General features: G+C 51.6%; 1 protein-coding gene across 1 annotated transcript in view; it reads left to right on the forward strand.

The window, feature by feature from the left end:
- The window catches only part of GLTP (glycolipid transfer protein), a gene marked incomplete at both ends in the record, with an annotated part of 28,157 nt that extends 8,374 nt beyond the window's left edge, over window positions 1-19,783 (forward strand). The window contains 4 exons of the mRNA XM_080717940.1: window positions 13,476-13,534; window positions 14,370-14,503; window positions 17,395-17,545; window positions 19,601-19,783. Of these exons, the coding sequence (XP_080574066.1) occupies window positions 13,476-13,534; window positions 14,370-14,503; window positions 17,395-17,545; window positions 19,601-19,783 (527 nt within the window). The remainder of the gene's footprint in view (window positions 1-13,475; window positions 13,535-14,369; window positions 14,504-17,394; window positions 17,546-19,600) is intronic.
- Between the last annotated feature and the right edge of the window lie 633 nt (window positions 19,784-20,416).

Raw genomic sequence — 20,416 nt, forward strand, 5'->3', positions numbered from 1 at the left:
ATAAGTAAGTAAGTAAGTAAATAGAATAAAAAATAGGGCAGGGGTGTAGCTTGGAGATCAAATGCCCCTGGTTTCCATCCCCAGACCCACAAAAAAAAAAAAAAAAAAAGAAGAAGAAGAAGAAAGAAAGAAACACAGACACGCACATCAAACCAAGCCACCCAAGCCTGATTTCTGTGGAGGACCAAAGCTGTGCACCCATGCGTAGACCTCCCTTCCCTGAGCCTGGACCCCAAGTGTGAATCGGGGGGCGAGAGCCTCCCAGAAGGGCGGATGGAGCTGGTCTCCTGTGATCACACTTGGTGCTCCCTGCCTGCAACCAACCCCTCATTGCACAGACAGAACAGACTCTCCTGGAGACTGGACCTCATGTCACACAGCCCTTGAAAAATAGGGGTCCGCTAGAAAGAAGACACCCCTGAATCTTGGGGATCAACTGCCGGGACTCAGTCCAGCCAATGGTGGCCTCAGCCTGAGAGCCACGGGGCAGCGCCTTCCTTTATACAGCTGAACGCTGCGTGGACTGCAGACCAAGGGTGCGCGCGCGCCCTTCCCTTGGGGCCCAAGTCTTCTCTCTCTGTGTGTGTTCAGAAATCTGGCTTGTGCTGGCTGGAGAGAATAGAACAGAGGCAGGCGGGTGTGCTCTGTGGCTAGCTGGCCTGTCTGGCTGCTCGTCCTCCACTCCTGTTCAGTAGAGTGTGATCCATGGTGGCTCCTTAGAGCAAAAGTCGGGCCCCAGCAATACACCTGGCAGAGGAGAGGTGGCCAGCTGACGTCCACCTGAAGGGAAAGGGGAGGGTGTACGCACAACACGGGAACCTGACCATAGCAGGTGTAGCCCCTATTTCTAGTCGCTCCTGGAGTCCAGCGTTGAACATTTCCAGTCCTCACGAAGACCTTAAGAAATAGAAGAGAACCGGCACTGTCTTCCAGAAGAGGAAACTGAGGGTCCTAGAGGTGCAGGAATTTGACGAGGTCATGGAGCTAGAAGGTGGCTTGGAAGCTGGGCTAGCCCAGGACAGGGGAGACCAGCCCCAGAACAGGACAAGGGAAGTTTTCTTCTGGAGCAGAATGGGTTGTGTTTGTGGAGGAGGGGAAGGGACAGCAAGTCCCCCTGGCAAGACAATGCGCTTATTTAATGAGCTTAGAATGGGAACACGGGTTCCAGCCTTCGGTTTCATTGATTGAGGCTTGACTGTGAACTCCTTTTGCTACATCCTCGTGGTGTTGCTTGTATCCAGGCCCTTCTCTTTTACTGCTCCCCTTTGGCTGTATCTGATCATTTCAAAGTCATTCCTGTGGATCAGCCCTCTTCAGGGTCCTATAAAACCTCTGCTGTCTGCCCTGGCGGTTAGGCAGCGACTCTGCTTCCCGCTGCCGAGTGATTCGTTTTCTGCACCACTATTGCTCCAAGGTCCTTACTTCTCCTTTCTGAAATCCTGTCAGTGGTCTGGAATACATTTGAAGTTATTATTTTATGGCTGGGAGATTTCTGTGAATTTTACCCACAACAACCAATTTAGTCAATATCTCTTTCTTTTCCTCCTCCTTCCCTTCCTGTCTTTCTCCTTTGATTTCATTTTTCCCTTTTGCCCTTCTTCTTCTCCTCCTCTTCTCCTCATTCTTCTTCTCCTCCTCCTCCTCCTCCTCCTCCTCCTCCTCCTCCTCCTCCTCCTCCTCCTCCTTCTTTTTGGTGGAACTGGGGATGGAATCCAGGGGCATTCTACCGCCAAGCTACACACCTAGCCATATTTTTTATTCTATATTTTGAAACAGGGTCTCATGAAGTTGCACAGGGCCTCACTAAGTAAGTTTGAGGCTGGCTGCAAATCTGCGCTCCTCCTATCTCAGCCTCCCAAGCACTGGGATCACAAGCATGCACCACCAACCCTGGCTTTTGTTTCTGTTTTTGTAGTGCTGGTGATTGAACCCAGGTCCCCGCACATGCCAGGCGTGCCTTACCGCCCTTACCCGCCCCATTGAACCTAGGGCCTCACATGTGCTAGACACATTCTACCACTCAGCTTATCTCCAGCCTTATTTTATTTTGAAACAGGATCTTAGGCAGGTGTGGTGGTACACACTTGTAATCCCATTACTTGAGAGGCTGAGACAGGTGGATCACAGTTTTGAGGAAAGTTTCAGCAAGTAGTGAGACTCTCATCAACCTAGTGGGACCCTGTTTCAAAATAAAAATAAAAAGTAGGGCTAGGGCTAGAGGTGTAGCTCAAAGGCATAATGTCCCTGAGTCCAATCCTCAGTAATACACACGCGTGTGCGCACACACACACACACACACACACACACACACACACTAAAAAAGAAACAGATAGGATCTTGGAGATCTTGGTAAGTTGCCTGGGTTGGCCTTAAATTTGTGATTCTCCTGCCTCCACCTTGTGAGTAGCTGAGATTACAGGTGTGGGCCACACCTAGCTTCTTTTGATTTCTTAATCATTGGGATCATTATTTCCTGGATTTCTTCTCTAAAGAAAAAATTTACCTATTGGGAAAGGTGAAACTGATGATATAATGTATAATAATAAGCATGTATAATAATGTCTTCTTTTTATTAAGCACTTACAAGGTACCAGAAACTGTGCTGAACCCTTTATCTATACAACCCCCCCCACCCCTTTTTTTTTTTAAGTACTGGGGATGGAACCCAGGGGCATCCTATCTCTGAGCTATACCCCAGCCCTATTTTTTTATTTTTATTTTTTATTTTGAAGCAAGGTCTCACTAAGTTTCAGAGGGCCTCACTAAGTAGCTGAGGCTGTCTATGAACCCTCATGTTTCAGCCTCCCAAGCGCTGGGATTACAAGCATGCACCATTATGCTGGGCTTCCGTACAGCCTGTTTTAAGCCTCAGAGCAACCCTATGAGGTGGGGTCATTATTAGTCTCATTTTATACATGAGGAAACTGTGACTCAGAGAGCTGAACTGATTTCCCCCTAGGCTACACAGCGGCATCATCTATTCATGGCTGGTTTTTGTCAAAGTTTAGACAAAGAGTTGGCTTGCCACGGGGTGACTTTGTGTGTGTGTGGTGCTGGGGATTGAACCCAGGAGCATTTTACCTCTGAGCTATACCCCTAGTCCTAATTTATTTTTATTGTGAATTGTGAATGAAAGGGAAAAATGAAATCAAAGGAGAAAGACAGGAAGGGAAGGAGGAGGAAAAGAAATAGATATTGACTAAATTGGTTGTTGTGGGTGATAGTCACAGAAATCTCCCAGTCATAAAATAATAACTTTTTAAGCCGGGCGTGGTGGCGCACGCTTGTAATCCCCCCGCTTGGGAGGCTGAGACAGGAGGATCGCACAGGTTCGAAGCCAGCCTCAGCTACTTAGTGAGGTTTTCAGCAACTTAGTGAGACCTTGTTTCCAAATTTAAAAAAAAAGTAAAAAAAAATAATAACTTTTTTTTTTGGTGGTACTGGGGTTCCTGGAAGCCCTTCTACTTCCAGGCTACACTCCCAGACCTATTTTTACATTTTTTAAATTTGGAAACAGGGTCTCCTAAGCCAGCGTGCGCGGCTGGCTTCGAACCTGAGCGATCCTCCTGTTTCTGCCTCCCAAGCGTGGGGATTACAAGTGTGCACCACCGCGCCCGGCATATAAAATAATAACTTTAAATGTATTCCAGACCATTGACAGGGTTTTGCTAGGCTGAGAGTCTCATTACTTGCTGAGGCTGTCCTTGAACCTGTGATCCTCCTGTCTGAGCCTCCCAATACTGGGATTATAGGCATGCACCACCATGCTTGGCTCTTTTTTTTTTTTTTTTGGTACCTATGGGGCTTCTTACCTCCAGGCTACACTCCCAGACCTATTTTATATTTTATTTGGAAACAGGGTCTCACTAAGTAGCTGAGGTTGGCTCAAACCTGCACGATCCTCTTGTCCCAGCCTCCCAAGTACTGGGATTACAAGCATGCACCACCACACCTGGCTTGGCTCTTTTCTTTTTAAATCATAAAATTTAGAGCATGGACCGGTTTCTAGAACGTGGGCATTTCAGGGTTCTCTTCCTTCCAAATAGGTCTGATTGTGACTTGAGCCATGACAACTCCTGGCCCCAATTAATAAATGATTCATCTCCATCAGCTGTAATTGGAGAGCCACCCATTAGGATCTGTGTAACCCAGGACCTGTAAAGTGAATCTGCCTTGTGTGGTTAACAACTGAACTTTATTATCCAGCTATGAAAATAAATTTGAATATGATCTGGAACCTCCACACACCAAGCTGCTGGTCTTGCAACATGGGCCTCTTGCTCCTCCTGTTTGGAGTTAAATGTTTATGGATCTGGTTAGGTGTGTTCCTATCCTGAGTCACACAAGCTGAAAGGAAGCTATGTATCTTATAAACAGTGAGTCTTATTTTTTAATGAAAATTACTCCTGAGATCAAATAAGAGGGTGGGCTAGGCCAGTCCATCCCCTTGCCTGGGTGATGGGAGCATCACCTCTTGTAAGAGATGAGGGCATCATAGGTGTCTTGGATGGGAATTCCCACTTGTGGGCTGTGTCTTTTTTGCCTGTGGTGGTGCTGGGGGTTGAGCCCCGGGCCTTGCACGTGCTGGGCAAGCGCTCTACCGCTGAGTTTCATCCCCAGCTGTGCAGTGGTCTTGCTTAACGGCCAGTGCTGTCCAGCTCTGTCGAGGCCAGAGAAAGAGGAAGCGAGTCCAGTTCTGGGTTGAAGATGGTGATTACAGGCTTATGGGGAATTCTGCTTTCTGGACAGTGTCGCCCATCTGAAGGGTGGCACAGACCCAGGCGGGAGACCCTGGGTGGCCCCTGTCCAGCCAGAGCTGTCAAGAGATCACCGCAGATCCCTGCTTGGAGCCTGTCTCCTTTTGTTTTGCAGATGACCCTGGCACAATTGGCTGTTTGTTTCTCAAGTATCTAGCAGAACAAAGCACTGCAGATAAAGCTGGAAGAAATAGCCATGAACCACCAAGAAAAGTTTGAAAAAAAAATACATGAAGAGGCCTGGCATGTCAGTTCAAGCCTGTAATTGCAGCTAGTCAGAAGGCTGAGGCAGGAGGATGACAAGTTTGAGGATAGCCTGGGCAACATAGTGAGATCATCTCAAAATAAAATTTTAAGAAGGTTGGGGTGTAAGCTGGGCGTGGTGGTGCACGCTTATAATCCCAGCTCTTGGGAGGTTGAGACTGGAGGATCACACAGGTTCAAAGTCAGCCTCAGCTACTTAGTGAGGCTCTTAGCAACTTAGTGAGACCCTGTTTCCAAGTAAAGTATAAAATAGGTCTGGGAGTGTAGCCCAGAGGTAGAAAAGCCCCTGGGTTCCACCTCCAGTACCACCAATAACTAACTAAATAACTAAATAAATAAATAAATAAAAAAGGCCTGGGGATATATAGTTAAGTGGTAGAGTGCCTCTGGGTTCAAACCAGTATCTTTTTTACCCCCTTGTGGTACTAGAGATTGAACCCAGGAGCAATCTGCCTCTGAGCTACATCCCCAGCACTATTTTATTTTTATTTCGAAACAGGATCTCACTAAAGTAATGAGAGTCTCACTACTTGCTGAAGCAGTCCTTGAACCTGTGATCCTCCTTTCTCAGCCTCCCAAGTACTGGGATTACAGGCTGTGCCATGGCACCAGGCTGTCATTAAAAACAAAGTACACAAAGATATCCTAAAAACCGAAACTCAACGTCTAAAGCCCTATAGTGAAAGTTTGAGGGGACCTGTGGCATTAGAGGGTCACACTTTTATAATTCATAATTTTATAGTAACTTTTTTTTTGTGGGTCTGGGGATGGAACCCAGGGGCATTTGACCTCCAAGCTACACCCCCTGCCCTATTTTTTTTATTATTTATTTTGAAACTGGGTCTCACTGAGTTGCAGAGGGCCTCACTAAGTAGCTTAGGCTGTCCACAAACCGTGGTCTTCCAGGTCTCAGCCTCCCAAATGCTGGGATTACAAGCGTGCGCCACCACGCCTGGCTTATAATTCATAATTTTAATGACAGCTCTGTTTAGAGAGTTATAGCTTGTTCTCTAAAAGCAGGGACCATTGTGTTCTATTTTGATGAATTCCATCTAAAATAGTTGTCCTAAAGAAGGTTGGTACAGTCATAAAATTATTTGGTACCTGGAGAATATTTCTCTGTTTTAATTTTTGTGTGAATGTGTGTGTGTGGCACTGGGAATATTTTATTTTTATTCTTAATTAATTAATTTATTTGTTTGTTTATTTGTTTGTTTGTTTGTTTGTTTTGGTGGTACTGGGGTTCCTGGAAGCCCTTCTACCTCCAGGATATACTCCCAGACTTATTTTATTTTTGGAAACAGGGTCTCTTAAGCCAGCCCAGCTGGCTTCGAACCTGCATGATCCTCCTGTCTCTGCCTCCCATGTGCGCCACCACGCCCGGCCTTATTTATTTATTTATTTTGTAGGTCTGGGGATGGAACCCAGGGCCATTCAACCTCTGAGCTTCAGCCCAGCCCTATTTTTTATTCTTTATTTTGAAACAGGGTCTCACTAAGTTGTGGAGGGCCTCACTAAGTACCCGAGGCTGCCTGCGAACTGCGATCCTCTTGTCTCAGCCTCCCAAATGCTGGGATTACAAGCGTATGCCACCATGCTCGGCTTTTTATTTTTATTTTGAAACAGGGTCTTGCTAGGTTGATGAGAGTTTCACTACTTGCTGAAGTTGTCCTTGAACCTCCTGTCGTGTCTCAGCCTCCCAAGTACTGGAATTACAAGCATGTACCACTATCCCTGGCTTAATTTCTTTTCTTTTCTTTTTCTTTCTTTCTCTTTCTTTCTTTCTTTCTTTCTTTCTTTCTTTCTTTCTTTCTTTCTTTCTTTCTTTCTTTCTTTCTTTCTTTCTTTCTTTTCTTTCTGAGGTACTGAGTGTATGTGTATGGAACCCAGGGGCATTCTACCTCCAAGCTCCACCCCAGCTCTATTTTTTATTCTTTATTTTGAAACAGGGTCTCACTAAGTTGCAAAGGGCCTCACTAAGTACCCGAGGCTATCCACGAACTGCGATCCTCTTGTCTCAGCCTCCCAAATGCCGGAATTACTTTATTTTTTATTGTTGATATTAAGCATCTTTTCATTTCTTCAATAAATTGCTTCATAGTTCTATGGACCATATAACCTTGATTTTCAAGAGCTCTTTTTATATTAGGGATAGTAGCTCTTTATCTGTTATATTTGTTACACAGACTCTACCCCAACCCCAGCTTGTTGTTTTTTGTTTGTTTGTTTGTTTGTTTGTTTGTTTGTTTTACGGTACCAGGTATGGAACCCAGGGGCATTCGACCTCCTAGCTACACACCCAGTCCTATTTTATTCCTTATTTTGAGGGTCTCACTGAGTGACAGAGGGCCTCACAAGTTGCTGAGGCTGGCCGCGAACCTGCGATCCTCCTGTCTCAGTCTCCCAAGTACTGGGATTAAAAGCACGCACAACCACAGCCAGCCCCAGATTGTTGTTTGACTTTGATTAGTAGTAGGATTTCCCCTTGCTCCACATAGGAAGTTTCTCTTCTTTATAATAAGATTCATTGGTCTTTTCCTTATGCTTCTGGGTTGACTAGTATGCTTAGAAAAAATACCTCCAGCCAGGAGTGGTGGCACACATTTGTAATCCCAGTACCTGGGAGGCTGAGACAGGAGGATCTGGGTTCACAGACAGCCTCAGCTTCTTAGTGAGGCCCTTTGCAACACAGCGAGACCCTGTTTCAAAATAAAGAGTAAAAAATAGGGCTGGGGCATAGCTCAGAGGTAGAATGCCCCTGGGTTCCATCCTTAGTGCTGCCAATAAAAAAAAAAAAAAAAGAAAGAAAGAAAGAAAGAAAGAAAGAAAGAAAGAATAAACACCTCCACTAACCTGGCATGGAGAGGCACACTTATAATATCAGTACTTGGGAGGCTGAGACAGGAGGATCACAGGTCACAGCCTCAGCAACTTAGCGAGGCCCTCTCCGCAACTTAATGAGACCCTGTTTCAAAATAAAATATAAAATAGGTCTGGGGGCAGAGCGTAGAGGTAGAATGTCTCTGGGTTCAATCCTTAGTACCACAAACAAAACACACACACACACACACACACACAGACACACACACACACACACACACACACATCCACCCTCTGGGCCATTCGACAGGTGTTCCAGATAACCAGAGCTCCAGCTGGTTCTATGGGGATCATAGCCACTGTCTTCAGTTTTTAAAAGACAAAGCAAGATAATGAACTAGAAAACCATGCCAGCCCCCTCCCTACCTCCAGGCAGGCAGGGTCTGGTGAGACTTTGAAGAGCCTGTTTGCTAACCACAATGAAAACAAGTTTAGGGCAACCTCGAAACCGGTAAAACAAGAAAGGCACTTTGGGGGCCGGCTGCACCCTGTAGGAAAGGTGAGGCTGGATGCTCTGCTAGGAATGTACTGCGCCCTCTCCAGCGCAGGGGCGAGCTCATGGTTAAATGATTGGAAAGGCCACATGTGTAGGGATTGAAATGACCCTGCTTTCCTGAGTTCCCTTGTTTCTTTGAGTTTATGGACAGATGGGAATGTTCTAAAGGGGGCGGGTGGGTATGGAGGAGCCAGCACAGGACCTGCGCTTGGGTCTGGGTCCTGATGCTCATTGCGTGGTCCTGAGCAGCGGGTTGGCTCCCTGCGCTTGGTGACCAGAGGCTGGCCGTGGGCTGGGAGGAGGCACCCTGGCCGCCGGCGTGCCTCCACACACATGTTACCCACAGCCTCAGGGGTGCCTTTGGCCACCAGGCGGGCATGGTGGGCACGCTTGTAATCCCAGTACTTGGTAGGCTGAGACAGAAGGGGCACAGGTTCAAGGCCAGCCTCAACTACTTAGGCCCTGTTTCAAAATAAAGAATAAAAAATAGGACTGGGGATGTAGCTCGGAGGTTGAATGCCCCTGGGTCCCATCCCCAGTACTGTGAAGAAAAAAAAGTTTGGCCCACACACTTCCCCTGCAGCCCATGTGGTGACTGCAACTCACAGGGCTGCTGTGGGGCCCCCGCGCCTGCTGACCACAGCGGCCTCGTGACCCCGCAGCTCACTGTCAGGAGAACCCGAAACAAAAGGCCTTTTTCCCTGCCGCCCGCCAGGGCACAGCCGCTCAGGCTGCACCAGAGCCATCTTTCAGAGCCCAGAGACATTTTTCTGCATCTCTTAAAATGCACATCACCTGACCTGAGTCATCGGGAACAGCTAACGACCCCACCACCCCCGTGGTTGCTAGTGACCTATGCCCAAGGCCGGTCCCTCTCCCTATGCAGCTGTGGTTGAAGGTCAGCCCAGCTGGGCTCTGAACTCTTGCTTTGTGCCCCTGACACCGTCCCTCATGGCAGCCCTGCCGGACGCCCTGTGGCCTGGTGCTTCACAGGCAGGGGACCCGAAAGAGTAGAGGGACAGCGTGGCTTTTATGAGCAGAAAAGCAAGAATACTTGATATTATTTTTCTATATTTTCTATAAAAATTCTCAACCAGAGCCGGCGTGGTGGCGCACGCTTGTAATCCCCGTGCTTGGGAGGCGGAGATAGGAGGATCGTGCAGGTTCGAAGCCAGCCACACTGGCTTAAGAGACCCTGTTTCCAAATAAAAATATTTTAAAAAAAATAGGTCTGGGAGTGTAGCCCAGAGGTAGAAGGGTTTCCAGGAACCCCAGTACCACGGGAAAAAAAAAATCTCAACCAATGCTAGGCATGGTGGCACATGCTTGACAGGAGGATCACAGGTTAGAGGACAGCCTCAGCTACTTAGGCCCTCTGCAACATAGTGAGACCTTGTTTCAAAATAAAGAATAAAAAAAATAGAGCTGGGGTATAAATCAGGGGTAGAATGCCCCTGGGTTCCATCCCTAGTACCGCAATAAATAAATAAACAAACAAACAAACAAATAATTTAATCATATGGCAAAGCTGAAAGAATTTATTTTATTTTTCATGGTTTTGAGGATTGAACTGAGGAGCATTTTGCCTATGAGCTACACTCCCAACCCTATCTTTATTTAGGCCGGGCGTGGTGGCGCACGCTTGTAATCCCCGCGCTTGGGAGGCAGAGACAGGAGGATCACGCAGGTTCGAAGCCAGCTGCGCTGGCTTAAGAGACCCTGTTTCCAAAAAAATTAAAAAGTATAAAATAGGCCTGGGAGAGTAGCCCAAAGGTAGAAGGGCTTCCAGGAACCCCAGTACCACCACCAAAAATAAAATAAAATAATTTAGAAACAGGGTCTCATTAAGTTGTGGAGGGCCTCACTAAGTTGCTGAGGCTGGTCTCGAATCTGCACTCCTCCTATCTCAGCCTTCCAAGTACTGGGATTGCAAGCATGTGCCACCATGCCTGACTGTTGAAAGAATTTTATAGTGAATAGTTGTACACCTACAACATAGATACTATCATTATTTTACTGAACCTATCTGTGCATTCATTATTGACCCAATGTAAATCTTTGGACATTGTATGTGTGTGTGTGTTAGTTACTGGGAATTGAACCCAGGGGCATTCTACTTCTGGGCTATACCCTGAGCACTATTTTATCTTTTATTTGAAACAGAGTCTCAGTAAGGTACCATGCGCTGGCCTTGAATCTGCGATCCTCCTGTTTCAGTCTCTCTCAAGTACCAGGATTACAGGTGTCCACTGTGCCTAGCTTTTACTTGGAAACAGGGTCTTGGTAAATTACTATGCACCGGCCTCAGCCTCCTAAGTCGGAGGATTATAGGCATGTGGCACTGCCTGACAGGCATTCGTGTGTGTGTGTGTGTGTGTGTGTGTGTGTGTGTATGTGTATTACTGGAGTTTGAACCCGGGGAATTCTACCTCTGAGCTACACCCCCAGTCCTTTTTTTTATTCTTTATTTTGAAACAAGGTCTCACCAAGTTGCGGAGGGCCTCACCAAGTAGCTGAGACTGGCTGTAAACCCGGATCCTCCTGTCTTAGCTTCCCAAGGACTGGAATTAATGCGTGTGCCAGCCACCATGCCTGGCTTATGCATTCCTCTTAATACATGGGTTTTGGTGCTGAGGGTGAAGCCCAGGGCTCGCACATGCTCAGCATATGCCAAGCCACTAAGCTCCCTGTGGAGTCCGCGCTGCTCCTGCACCCTGGACACGTGGGAAGCAGGGCCTTGGTGAGGAGACTCACCGGCTGAGGGAGGTGGTGCTGTCTGCAGCCCTTCTTTCTAGAACGCTAGAGGTGTTTCACTTAAAGCATCTAATGCTCTTAACGCGAAGCACCTCTTTTCACAGCTGCAGTTAGACCATTCCAGATGGCCAGCCAAGTGCGCTGGGTCACCTTGGCTGGAACTTGGCGGGCAGTCATTCTTCCCCAGCCCCCTGCCCTGGTGGTCATTAGCATGGACCCTGAGGCTCCTGTCTGGCCTGCGCAGCCGCGCCATCTCCCTCTTGTGGGCAGACCCCCTGGCCTGCTCAGGATCTCTGTCTGCGGGCCCTGTGGACAGGGAAGGTGGTGAAGAAGGCAGGGAGTGCCGCCGGCTCAGGCTCCTGAGTGAGGCTCCTGCTGCAGCAACGCGGCCACCAGCCTGCAAGGCCGCTCTGCACAGGAAGGGGCCTTGGCTAACGTCCCCGAGCCATGACTGCCTGCCAGGGTGATAGAGGAAAAGGCAGAGGCAGGCGGCCGCCTGTCACAGTTCACACAGAGCCCAGAGTTCCACACATAGCCAGGCCGTCAGCTCAAAGGTGTCATCGGCTGGACCATGACCCACGAGAAAGGAAAAGCGCTTCCTTTTAAAACCCTGCCCTCCTGAGAGGAGCAAAACGCCTGCCTTGGGATAGGACTGTTTCAGGCATCCTCGTCACACTGCTGTGACCAGTTCTGCTGTCCCACAGGAATCATGAGGCTCAGACAGTAGAAGGAGTAGCCCCCTTAATAGGTGTGGAGCTGGGAGCCCAAACAAAAGAGAACATTGCCACCATCACAAAAAGCTCTGTTGCACAGTGCTGTGCTTGCGAGAGGTGGATAAAAGGGTATGTCTCAGGCATACTCCACCTGCGTTTAAAGGCTCTAACAAGTTATGCAGTAAGAACCTGGCTTTACCTATAGCTAGCTAGGAACCCTCCAAATGTGTGTTCTCTCCCCCCACCCCCGTGGTACTAGGGATTACACCCAAGGGCTTTTACCTCTGAGAGACACCCCCATACCTATTTTTTAATTTTTAATTTATATTTTGCTGTGCTGGGGATTGAACCCAGGGCCATTCTACCTCTGAGCCACACCCCCAGCCCTATTTTTTATTCTTTCTTTCTTTCTTTCTTTCTTTCTTTCTTTATGTAGTACTGGGGGCGGAACCCAGGGGCTTTCTACCTCCAGGCTGTACTCCCAGACCTATTTTTTTTTTAATATTTTCATTTGGAAACAGGGTCTCTTAAGCCATCAAGGCTGGCTTTGAACCTGCGCAATATTCCTGTCTCTGCCTCCCAAGTGCGGGGATTACAAGCGTGCGCCACCATGCCCGTCTATACTTTATTTGGAAACAGAATCTCACTGAGTTGCTGAGAGCCTCACTAAGTGGCTGGAGGCTGGGATTACAAGCATCTGCCACCATGTTTGGCTTGTTTTATTTATTTTTTTAATTTTGTGGTAGTGGGGATTGAACTCGGGTATTCTACCTTCAAGTTACACCCCAGCCATATTTTTTTATTCTCTATTTTGAATTAGAGTGTCACTGAGTTGCAAAGGGCCTCACTAAACAGCTGAGGTGTCTGCAAACTATGATTCTCCTGTTCCAGCCTCCCAGATGCTGGGATTACAAGCGTGCATCACTATGCCCGGCTTCCAATTTTTTATGTCTTATTTGGAAACAGGGTCTCACTAGAGACCTTGTTTCACAAGGTCTTCCTCTCACTGAGAGCCTTGCTATGTTGCCAAAGCTGGCTTTGAACCTGTGATCCTCCTGTCTCAGCATCCCAAGTACTGGGACTCCAAGCATGTGCCGCCACACCTGGCTTCTATTTTATTATTTATTTATTCTTGTGTTACTGGGGATTGAACTCAGGAGCATTCTACCTCTGAGCTACACCTCCGATTATATTTTATTTTTATTTTGAAATAGGGTCTCGCTGGGTTGAGGAGAGTGTCACTACTTGCTGAAGCTGTCCTCCAACCTGCAATCCTCCTGTCTCCACCTCCCAAGGACTGGGATTATAGGCATGCACCATTGCACCTGGCTTATTTTTTATTTTGAAATAGGGTCTCACTAAGTTGCCAAGGGCCTCACCAAGTTGCTGAGGCTGGCCTGGGACGATCCTTCTGTCTCAGCCTCCCAAGTACTGCTATTACAGCTGTGTGCCACTGCCCCCAGCTGTCCCACAGAACCTGTGAACAGCTCTGCTTGCTGCCCTCTACACACCAAATGACCTCCCCTCGGGTCCCCAGTCCTCCACGGCCCATGGCGGTCCTGAACAGCACCCTGTGGAGAATCTAAATCTCTCTTCTCCCTTTATCTCCAGATTGCCTTGGGTCCCCAGTGTTTACACCCATCAAGGCAGACATAAGTGGCAACATCACGGTATGTACCTGGCCTGGCAGTCATCATGCCAGGCCCCACATCAGGAATCTGAGCCAACCCCAAACAACAGCACCCTGTTCCCAGCTGCAGCCCCCCAGCCCAAGGAGGGCAGGCCTGGCCTTAAGCCTGTCTGACTCAGGCCTTGAGCATGTCCGACCTTTGAAGTTGTGGCCGGGACTGAAGTTTCAGCGTTAGCCCTGAGAAGGGCCTGCTGGCTTCTTCATGCACCTCCACCAAATGCAAAGTAAACTGCGAGGCCCGGTTGGCCTCCTTGCCGACCCTGCAGGTCCCAGCACAATCCCAGCCTGGGGCCCTCCCCATCAAGAGCACTGGGGTGGGCCTGGGCTGGGCCTTATGTCTCCATCCAGCGTTGGAGACTGGTTCTGTCTTTATCTCCTTACAAGAGGAGGAAGCCGAGGTGCAGAGGCTTGAAGGACTCACTCAGGGCACGCAGCCAGAAAGCAGCAGAGCTGGGATTGAGACCCAGGCTCCTGTCCCTGGTCCTCTTAGGGTGCTGAGCGGCCGTCCTGGAGGCCATGGGCCCTGGCCCCAGCCTGCTCGGCCTGTACCAGCTGTGTGGCCTTGCTCCTCTCTGAGCCTCAGCGTCCCCATCTGTAGATCGGGATGCTTGGCTGAGCAGCAGCAGAGTTGCCTTGAGGGTCCTTCCAGCAGTGCTGGGAAGCAGTTTGCATGGCCAGCTCTCGAGCGGCCTCCTCATATGACCATGTGGTCCTTGTTAGGGCCAGCTGTGTCCCTCGAGCTTCTAGTGAGCGGAAGGAGATGATGGTGCCCGCCCCTCCCCCAGCGTGCAGGACAACTGTGTGCTCTATTTCAGAAAATCAAAGCAGTGTACGATACCAACCCAACCAAGTTCCGGACCCTGCAGAACATTTTGGAGGTGGAGAAGGAGATGTATGGAGCAGAATGGCCCAAAGTGGGAGCCACGCTGGCACTGATGTGGCTGAAAAGGTGATGTGGGTATCTGAACTTCAGAGGGAAAGCAGGCCCGCCTGCCGGGGCGCACAGACCCTCAGAGTGATGGGGGGAAAGCAGGCCCGCCTGCTGGGGCGCACAGACCCTCAGAGTGAAGGGGAGAAAGCAGGCCTGCCTGCTGGGGCGCACAGACCCTCGTAGTGATGGGGGGAAAGCAGGCCCGCCTGCCGGGGCGCACAGACCCTCAGAGTGAAGGGGAGAAAGCAGGCCTGCCTGCTGGGGCGCACAGACCCTCGTAGTGATGGGGGGAAAGCAGGCCTGCCTGCCTGGGGCGCGCAGACCCTCAGAGTGATGGGGGGAAAGCAGGCCTGCCTGCCTGGGGCGCACAGACCCTCGTAGTGATGGGGGGAAAGCAGGCCTGCCTGCCTGGGGCGCACAGACCCTCAGAGTGATGGGGGGAAAGCAGGCCTGCCTGCCTGGGGCGCGCAGACCCTCAGAGTGATGGGGGGAAAGCAGGCCTGCCTGCCTGGGGCGCACAGACCCTCGTAGTGATGGGGGGAAAGCAGGCCTGCCTGCCTGGGGCGCACAGACCCTCAGAGTGATGGGGGGAAAGCAGGCCTGCCTGCCTGGGGCGCGCAGACCCTCAGAGTGATGGGGGGAAAGCAGGCCCGCCTGCCGGGGCGCACAGACCCTCGTAGTGATGGGGGAGCCTGCAAGGGCCCAGCTTGCCTGGGGTGCACAGACCCTCGCAGTGATAGGAGGAAAGCAGGCCTGCCTGCCTGGGGCGCACAGACCCTCAGAGTGATGGGGGGAAAGCAGGCCTGCCTGCCGGAGCGCACAGACCCTCGCAGTGATGGGGGGAGCCTGCGAGGGCCCGGCTTGCCTGGGTAGCTACCGCACTCTGGTTTCTACAACAGCAGAGCACACAGGCACATACAGCATCTAGGAAGGACACTGAGCTCTCCATTACCCACTTGAGCTCTACAGTGAGTTAGGTGTGATGACCCCTCCCATCGCACAGAGGAGCAGCCTGCAGGGGCTCACAGAGGCCTAATCACGTGCCCAGCTCATCTGAGCGCAGCTGCCCAGGTTGTGTACTGTGGAGCTGGTCACTTGAGGCACAAGGTGGACCATTTCTTGAAAGAAGCACGGCACCTTGAGGAGTTGTTGTCTAATTTGTACAAGTGCAGCCAGGCATGAAGGTGCATACCTGTAATCCCAGTGCTTGAAGGCTGAGACAGGAGGATCCTAGGTTCCAGGCCAGCCTGAGAAATTTAGGCCTTCAGCAACTTAGCAAAACCCTGTTTCAAAATAAAATGGGCTAGGATGTAGCTTAGAGGCAGAATGCCCCTGGGTTCCATCCCCAATTAAAAAAAAAAAAAAAAAAAAAAAAAAAGCTCAAGTACATCCTATGGGCGGGGCCAGTTCACTGCTGGGAGCCCACTCCGTTCTCTCCCAGCTCCAGAATTCTCCCGTTGCTGTGCGGTGCCAGCAGCTGCTATGAGCCAGGGACCCATTCCTTGCCCCGAGTTCCCATGTTGCCCTCTCTTGGAAGCCTGGGCCAAGAACCAGGAGGGGAGCTCGCCCTCCCTCTCCTCTGGTCTGGGACCTCCCCACACCCAACTCCAACAGCACATCTTCTTGGTGGATGGGGCAGGGAGGGTGGCCCTGCAGAGGGCGGTGCTGTGTGGACTTGAGGGGCAGGGGGGCAGGCCAGCCCATTGACACCCTTAGTGTGTCTTAGGGAATTGGCCCTGCTGAGCTGCCTTTGTCTGCCAGCAAGGAGCCAGGCAGGTGGTGGCCTTCTGATCATTAGATTGTCCATGTCCAAATCAGCCGTGAGCCAGGCCAGGCTTGGGGTGCAGAGCAGTGCTGGACACTGGTGGTTGCCAGCAGTCAAGGGCTTGATGGCCACCTGATATGTGTCCTGCATGGAGCTGGGCACATGGGTGCCACATGTAACAAGGCATGTTCAGGGCCCCTCTTGGTAGACTGCTTTGTAGAGAAGGAATCAGTTGGCAGGCAGATCTAGCAGCCGAATATCAGAGTCAGGAACAGAGGCAGATCCAGGAAGGCTTCCTGGAGGAGGGCCGTCAAGCAGACTGGGCAGGAGGGGCGCCTGCCTGCGGCTTCTCGCGGGCCTGGGTGTGAGGTAGGAGGATGGCATGATCATGGGGAGCCGAGCGAGGATGGGCCTCTGCCCAGCAGGGCTGCGGTCAGTTGGCAGTGGCTCAGATGGGACTTGAGGGGACATTGTCTGCGTTGCCGGCAGAGGAAGGGTTGTGGGAGCAGGAGAGGACCCAGAGCGGCTGCTGCCGAGCCTTATCCCGGCTCCCTGCACCACACTGGCCACTAGCAGGCTCTGGCCTAAGCACGGAGGGTGAAAAGGTGAGTCTCAGTGTGCGGCTGGCCCTCCTGCCTCCCCACAGGGCCGGGAGGGGCCCTGGTAGGCAATGAGGGCCAGTGAAGGCAGGAGGCCTCCGGGCTGCAGCGGGCCAGGGTGGGCCAGGACCCGGCCCGTGGAGGAGCCTCCGTGTTCTGTGTGAACCCAGCCTCATGAGGCCCAGGGGAGCAGAACATACGCTGTGCACCACAGGGCCGGCCCCATTGAGGTTTTTGGTTCTGGCCCCCGGCGCCCTTCTCATGGCTCCTGAGGTGCCACAGAGCCTGAGGAGGGGCCAGGTGGCCCCTGGCGCGGGCAGGCCACTGGCAGGGCAGGAGGGCGGACTTAGTGAGTCCCAGGGGGCTGGGCGGAAGGGGACTCAGTGTGGCTTCATCCCAGGCTGCCTGCCACAGGCTAGTCCCCGAGAGCCACTGAGCGGACGAGGCAGGCCAGACCCTGCCCTGGACCTTGCAGCGGGTGGGGCCGCAGCCAGCGGGCTAGCCGCCCGACGGCTGGGTCCTGAAGAGTCCTCTCCTCTGGCCAGAGGCCTCCGCTTCATCCAGGTCTTCCTCCAGAGCATCTGTGATGGGGAGCGGGACGAGAACCACCCCAACCTCATCCGCGTCAACGCCACCAAGGCCTACGAGATGGCGCTCAAGAAATACCACGGCTGGATCGTGCAGAAAATCTTCCATGTGAGCCTCCCTGCGGCCAGGGACCCGGGCCATCCCCAGGCCAGAAGGCCGCCAGCTCGCAGGCTCCGCCTCAGCCGCCTGCAGCTGCATCTGCCCCGGACAGCAAGGCTTCGGCCACCTGCCCCTCGTGTCCTGCCCTGCCCTCTCTGTCAGCACCAGGGTCCCAGCGCCTTGGGGCTGGGGCCTAGAGGACTGCAGATGGGTGGGGTGGCTTCGCGGCCCAGCCTCACTCACACACAGGCCATGAGGGAGGGGAAGGAGGGCGTGGTCCCTATGAGGGCTCTGCTGAAAGGACACTGGCTAGGGTGCTGGGTTTGTGGCCTACGTTGGGGTGATACTGACCAGGGTCCCTGGAATCGAAATGCCACAGGCCCTCAGTGCCCCGCCTGCCTCCGGCCATCACCTCTGTGCCCTTGTCCTGCTTGGCTGGCCTTACTGCCCGCCCTAGTTGGCCTCCTGCCACTGCTTCCAGAAAAGCCAGGGCCCTTGTTGGTCTCGTCCCCACCAGGACAGGTCGGGAGCAGCTGCTTGAGGAGCCCTTCTGGTTCTGGGCAGGAGAAGCGGGTCATGGGGCAGGAAACATGGCCACCGCGAGGCCCTCCACCCCAGCGTGGCCGGACACAGGGCCCATCCCTGGGGCACTGCAAGAGCACCTCTCCTTCAGTGCCAGTCCCCACAAAGGCCTTGCAGTCACCCCAGCTCCCAGTGCCCTGCCTGTGAGCTGTGGCCTTCACCAGGCCCGAGGTGGTGCTGTCCTGGCCCCACCTCCCCGCCGAGGACGGTGCCACTTAGGCCAGGCAAGTCAAGGAAGGCTATAGCAGAAAGGGAGCCGCCCCGCGCCTCCCCAGCCACTGAGTCAAAGCAGGAGGATTGGTTGAGCCCAGGAGTTTGAAGCAGCCTGGGTAACACAGTGAGACCCCAGCTCTTAAAAGGGGGAGCTGGCCGTGGTGGCGCATGCTTGTAATCCCAGTACTTGGGAGGCTGAGACAGGAGGAGCACAGGTTTGTGGCCAGCCTCAGCAGCTTAGTGAGGTCCTCTGCAACCTAGTGAGACCCTGTTTGAAGAAGTAAAATAGGGCTGGGGGTGTGGTTTGGAGGTGGAATGCCTCTGGGTTCCATCCTGAGCAGCGGGATCTTCATCTTTCAAATGGGAATAAAACAGATCCTACCCAAGGGATCGTGGAAGATGCTGATGCTGATGAAGGCAGTGGTGCTGATTGGTACTGGGGCCTGAATCCAGCAGTATTCTACCTCCAAACCACATCCCAGCCCTTTTCAGCTTTTATTTTGAAACAAGGTCTCACTAAATTGCTGAGGGGCTTGCTAAATTTTTGAGACTGGCCTTGATCCCATGATCCTCCTGTCTCGGTCTCTCAGGCACCACCACACCCAGCTCATTGTGACGATTAGTGATCTGTATAAGATGCTTGGGGCATGGTTTGCACTGTAAATCAATTTTTATTATAATGACAATACTGTCTAAACTTCCCTTTCCCTGTCAAACTCAGAGCCTAAGCTTTCTGTAGGGTTGCAGCTTGGCTCTCAGGCTCTATGAATCCCTGATCCTCTGCACTCTGCAAGGCCTGAGCTTTAGAGAAGTGTCACTCCTCAAGGACAAAAGAGAGACCACAGCCTCTGCCTGCTCGGAGTGGGCTTCCCGGGGAAGCGGTTCACAGTGCCTACCACGTGCTTGGCACCATGCAGAGCACCCAATGTGCTGGGTGGTCTGCTGAGCCCTTTGCACGACCTCCCTAATCTTCACAAAAGCACTTAGGTAGACGCCATTATTATCCTTTTACAGACAGGAAACTGAGCCTCAGAGGCTGCACCTTGCCCAGCCTCAGCTAATAAGCAGTACTTGTAGGTTGCACCCAGGTCTGTCTCTCTGTCTCCCAAGCTGGTGTCCTTCCTGCAGTTCCTCATGGAGTTACTCTTTCCTTTCCAACGTCACAGAGAGCATGTCTGCCCACTGGGGGCCTCAGTGAAGCCCCCACAGGTGGGCCCAGGGTCCCGGCCGCACTAACGCTGTGCCCATCTCCCCTCTTGCTGTTTCAAGGCAGCGCTGTACGCAGCGCCCTACAAGTCTGACTTCCTGAAAGCGCTCTCCAAGGGTCAGAACGTGACAGAGGAGGAGTGCCTGGAGAAGATCCGCCTCTTCCTGGTAAACTACACAGCCACCATCGATGTCATCTACGAAATGTACACCAAGATGAACGCCGAGCTCAACTATAAGGTGTAGGTGCGATGCCGCAGGCGAGCAGACCTGGACCACTGTGAACGGAGCCGCAGCCTCGGGCCCGCAGCCCCGAGCGGCCCACCGCCAGCCAGGGTCTGTGGGCGGTGGCCCTGGTTTTTTAAAACTCATTTTGTTTTGGGGGGGGTCTATTTCAACGGAGCAATAAGTAACGAGCCTCCTTCCAAATCTCCTTTGAACTTCACAACCGCATCGACTGACCGGATATCTTCATTTCAGTGTGATAAAAATCAATTAACGTTTCTAATAAATCAAGTCCTAGGGTTTGTATTTTTTTTTTTTTCCTCCATAAGGAGCCCAGCTCTGGGGGGAATAGCCTGCACGTCCCTAGAGAGAAGCCCATGTCCTCATGAGGATCTTGTGGGATGATGCTTTAGGTATTTTAAGGACCTTGAAGAGTTTGATTGGAAATTATACAGGGTCTCTTGTGGCTTTCTTTCTTTTTATCAGGCACACTGGTGTGTTCTCAGGTGGTTCACACACAACACTGTTATTAGAAACCCTGTTCTGTCTTTTGCCAGACAGATTTTTTTTATAGCTGAAACCAATCACCAAGCCTTTAATGACCAAGGAGTCATTTCTTTTCAGGCACAAACAGTTGACTGTGGACAACAGTAT

Source organism: Muscardinus avellanarius (genome assembly GCF_963383645.1).
Source record: "Muscardinus avellanarius genome assembly, chromosome: 21".
Lineage (NCBI taxonomy): Eukaryota > Metazoa > Chordata > Mammalia > Rodentia > Gliridae > Muscardinus > Muscardinus avellanarius.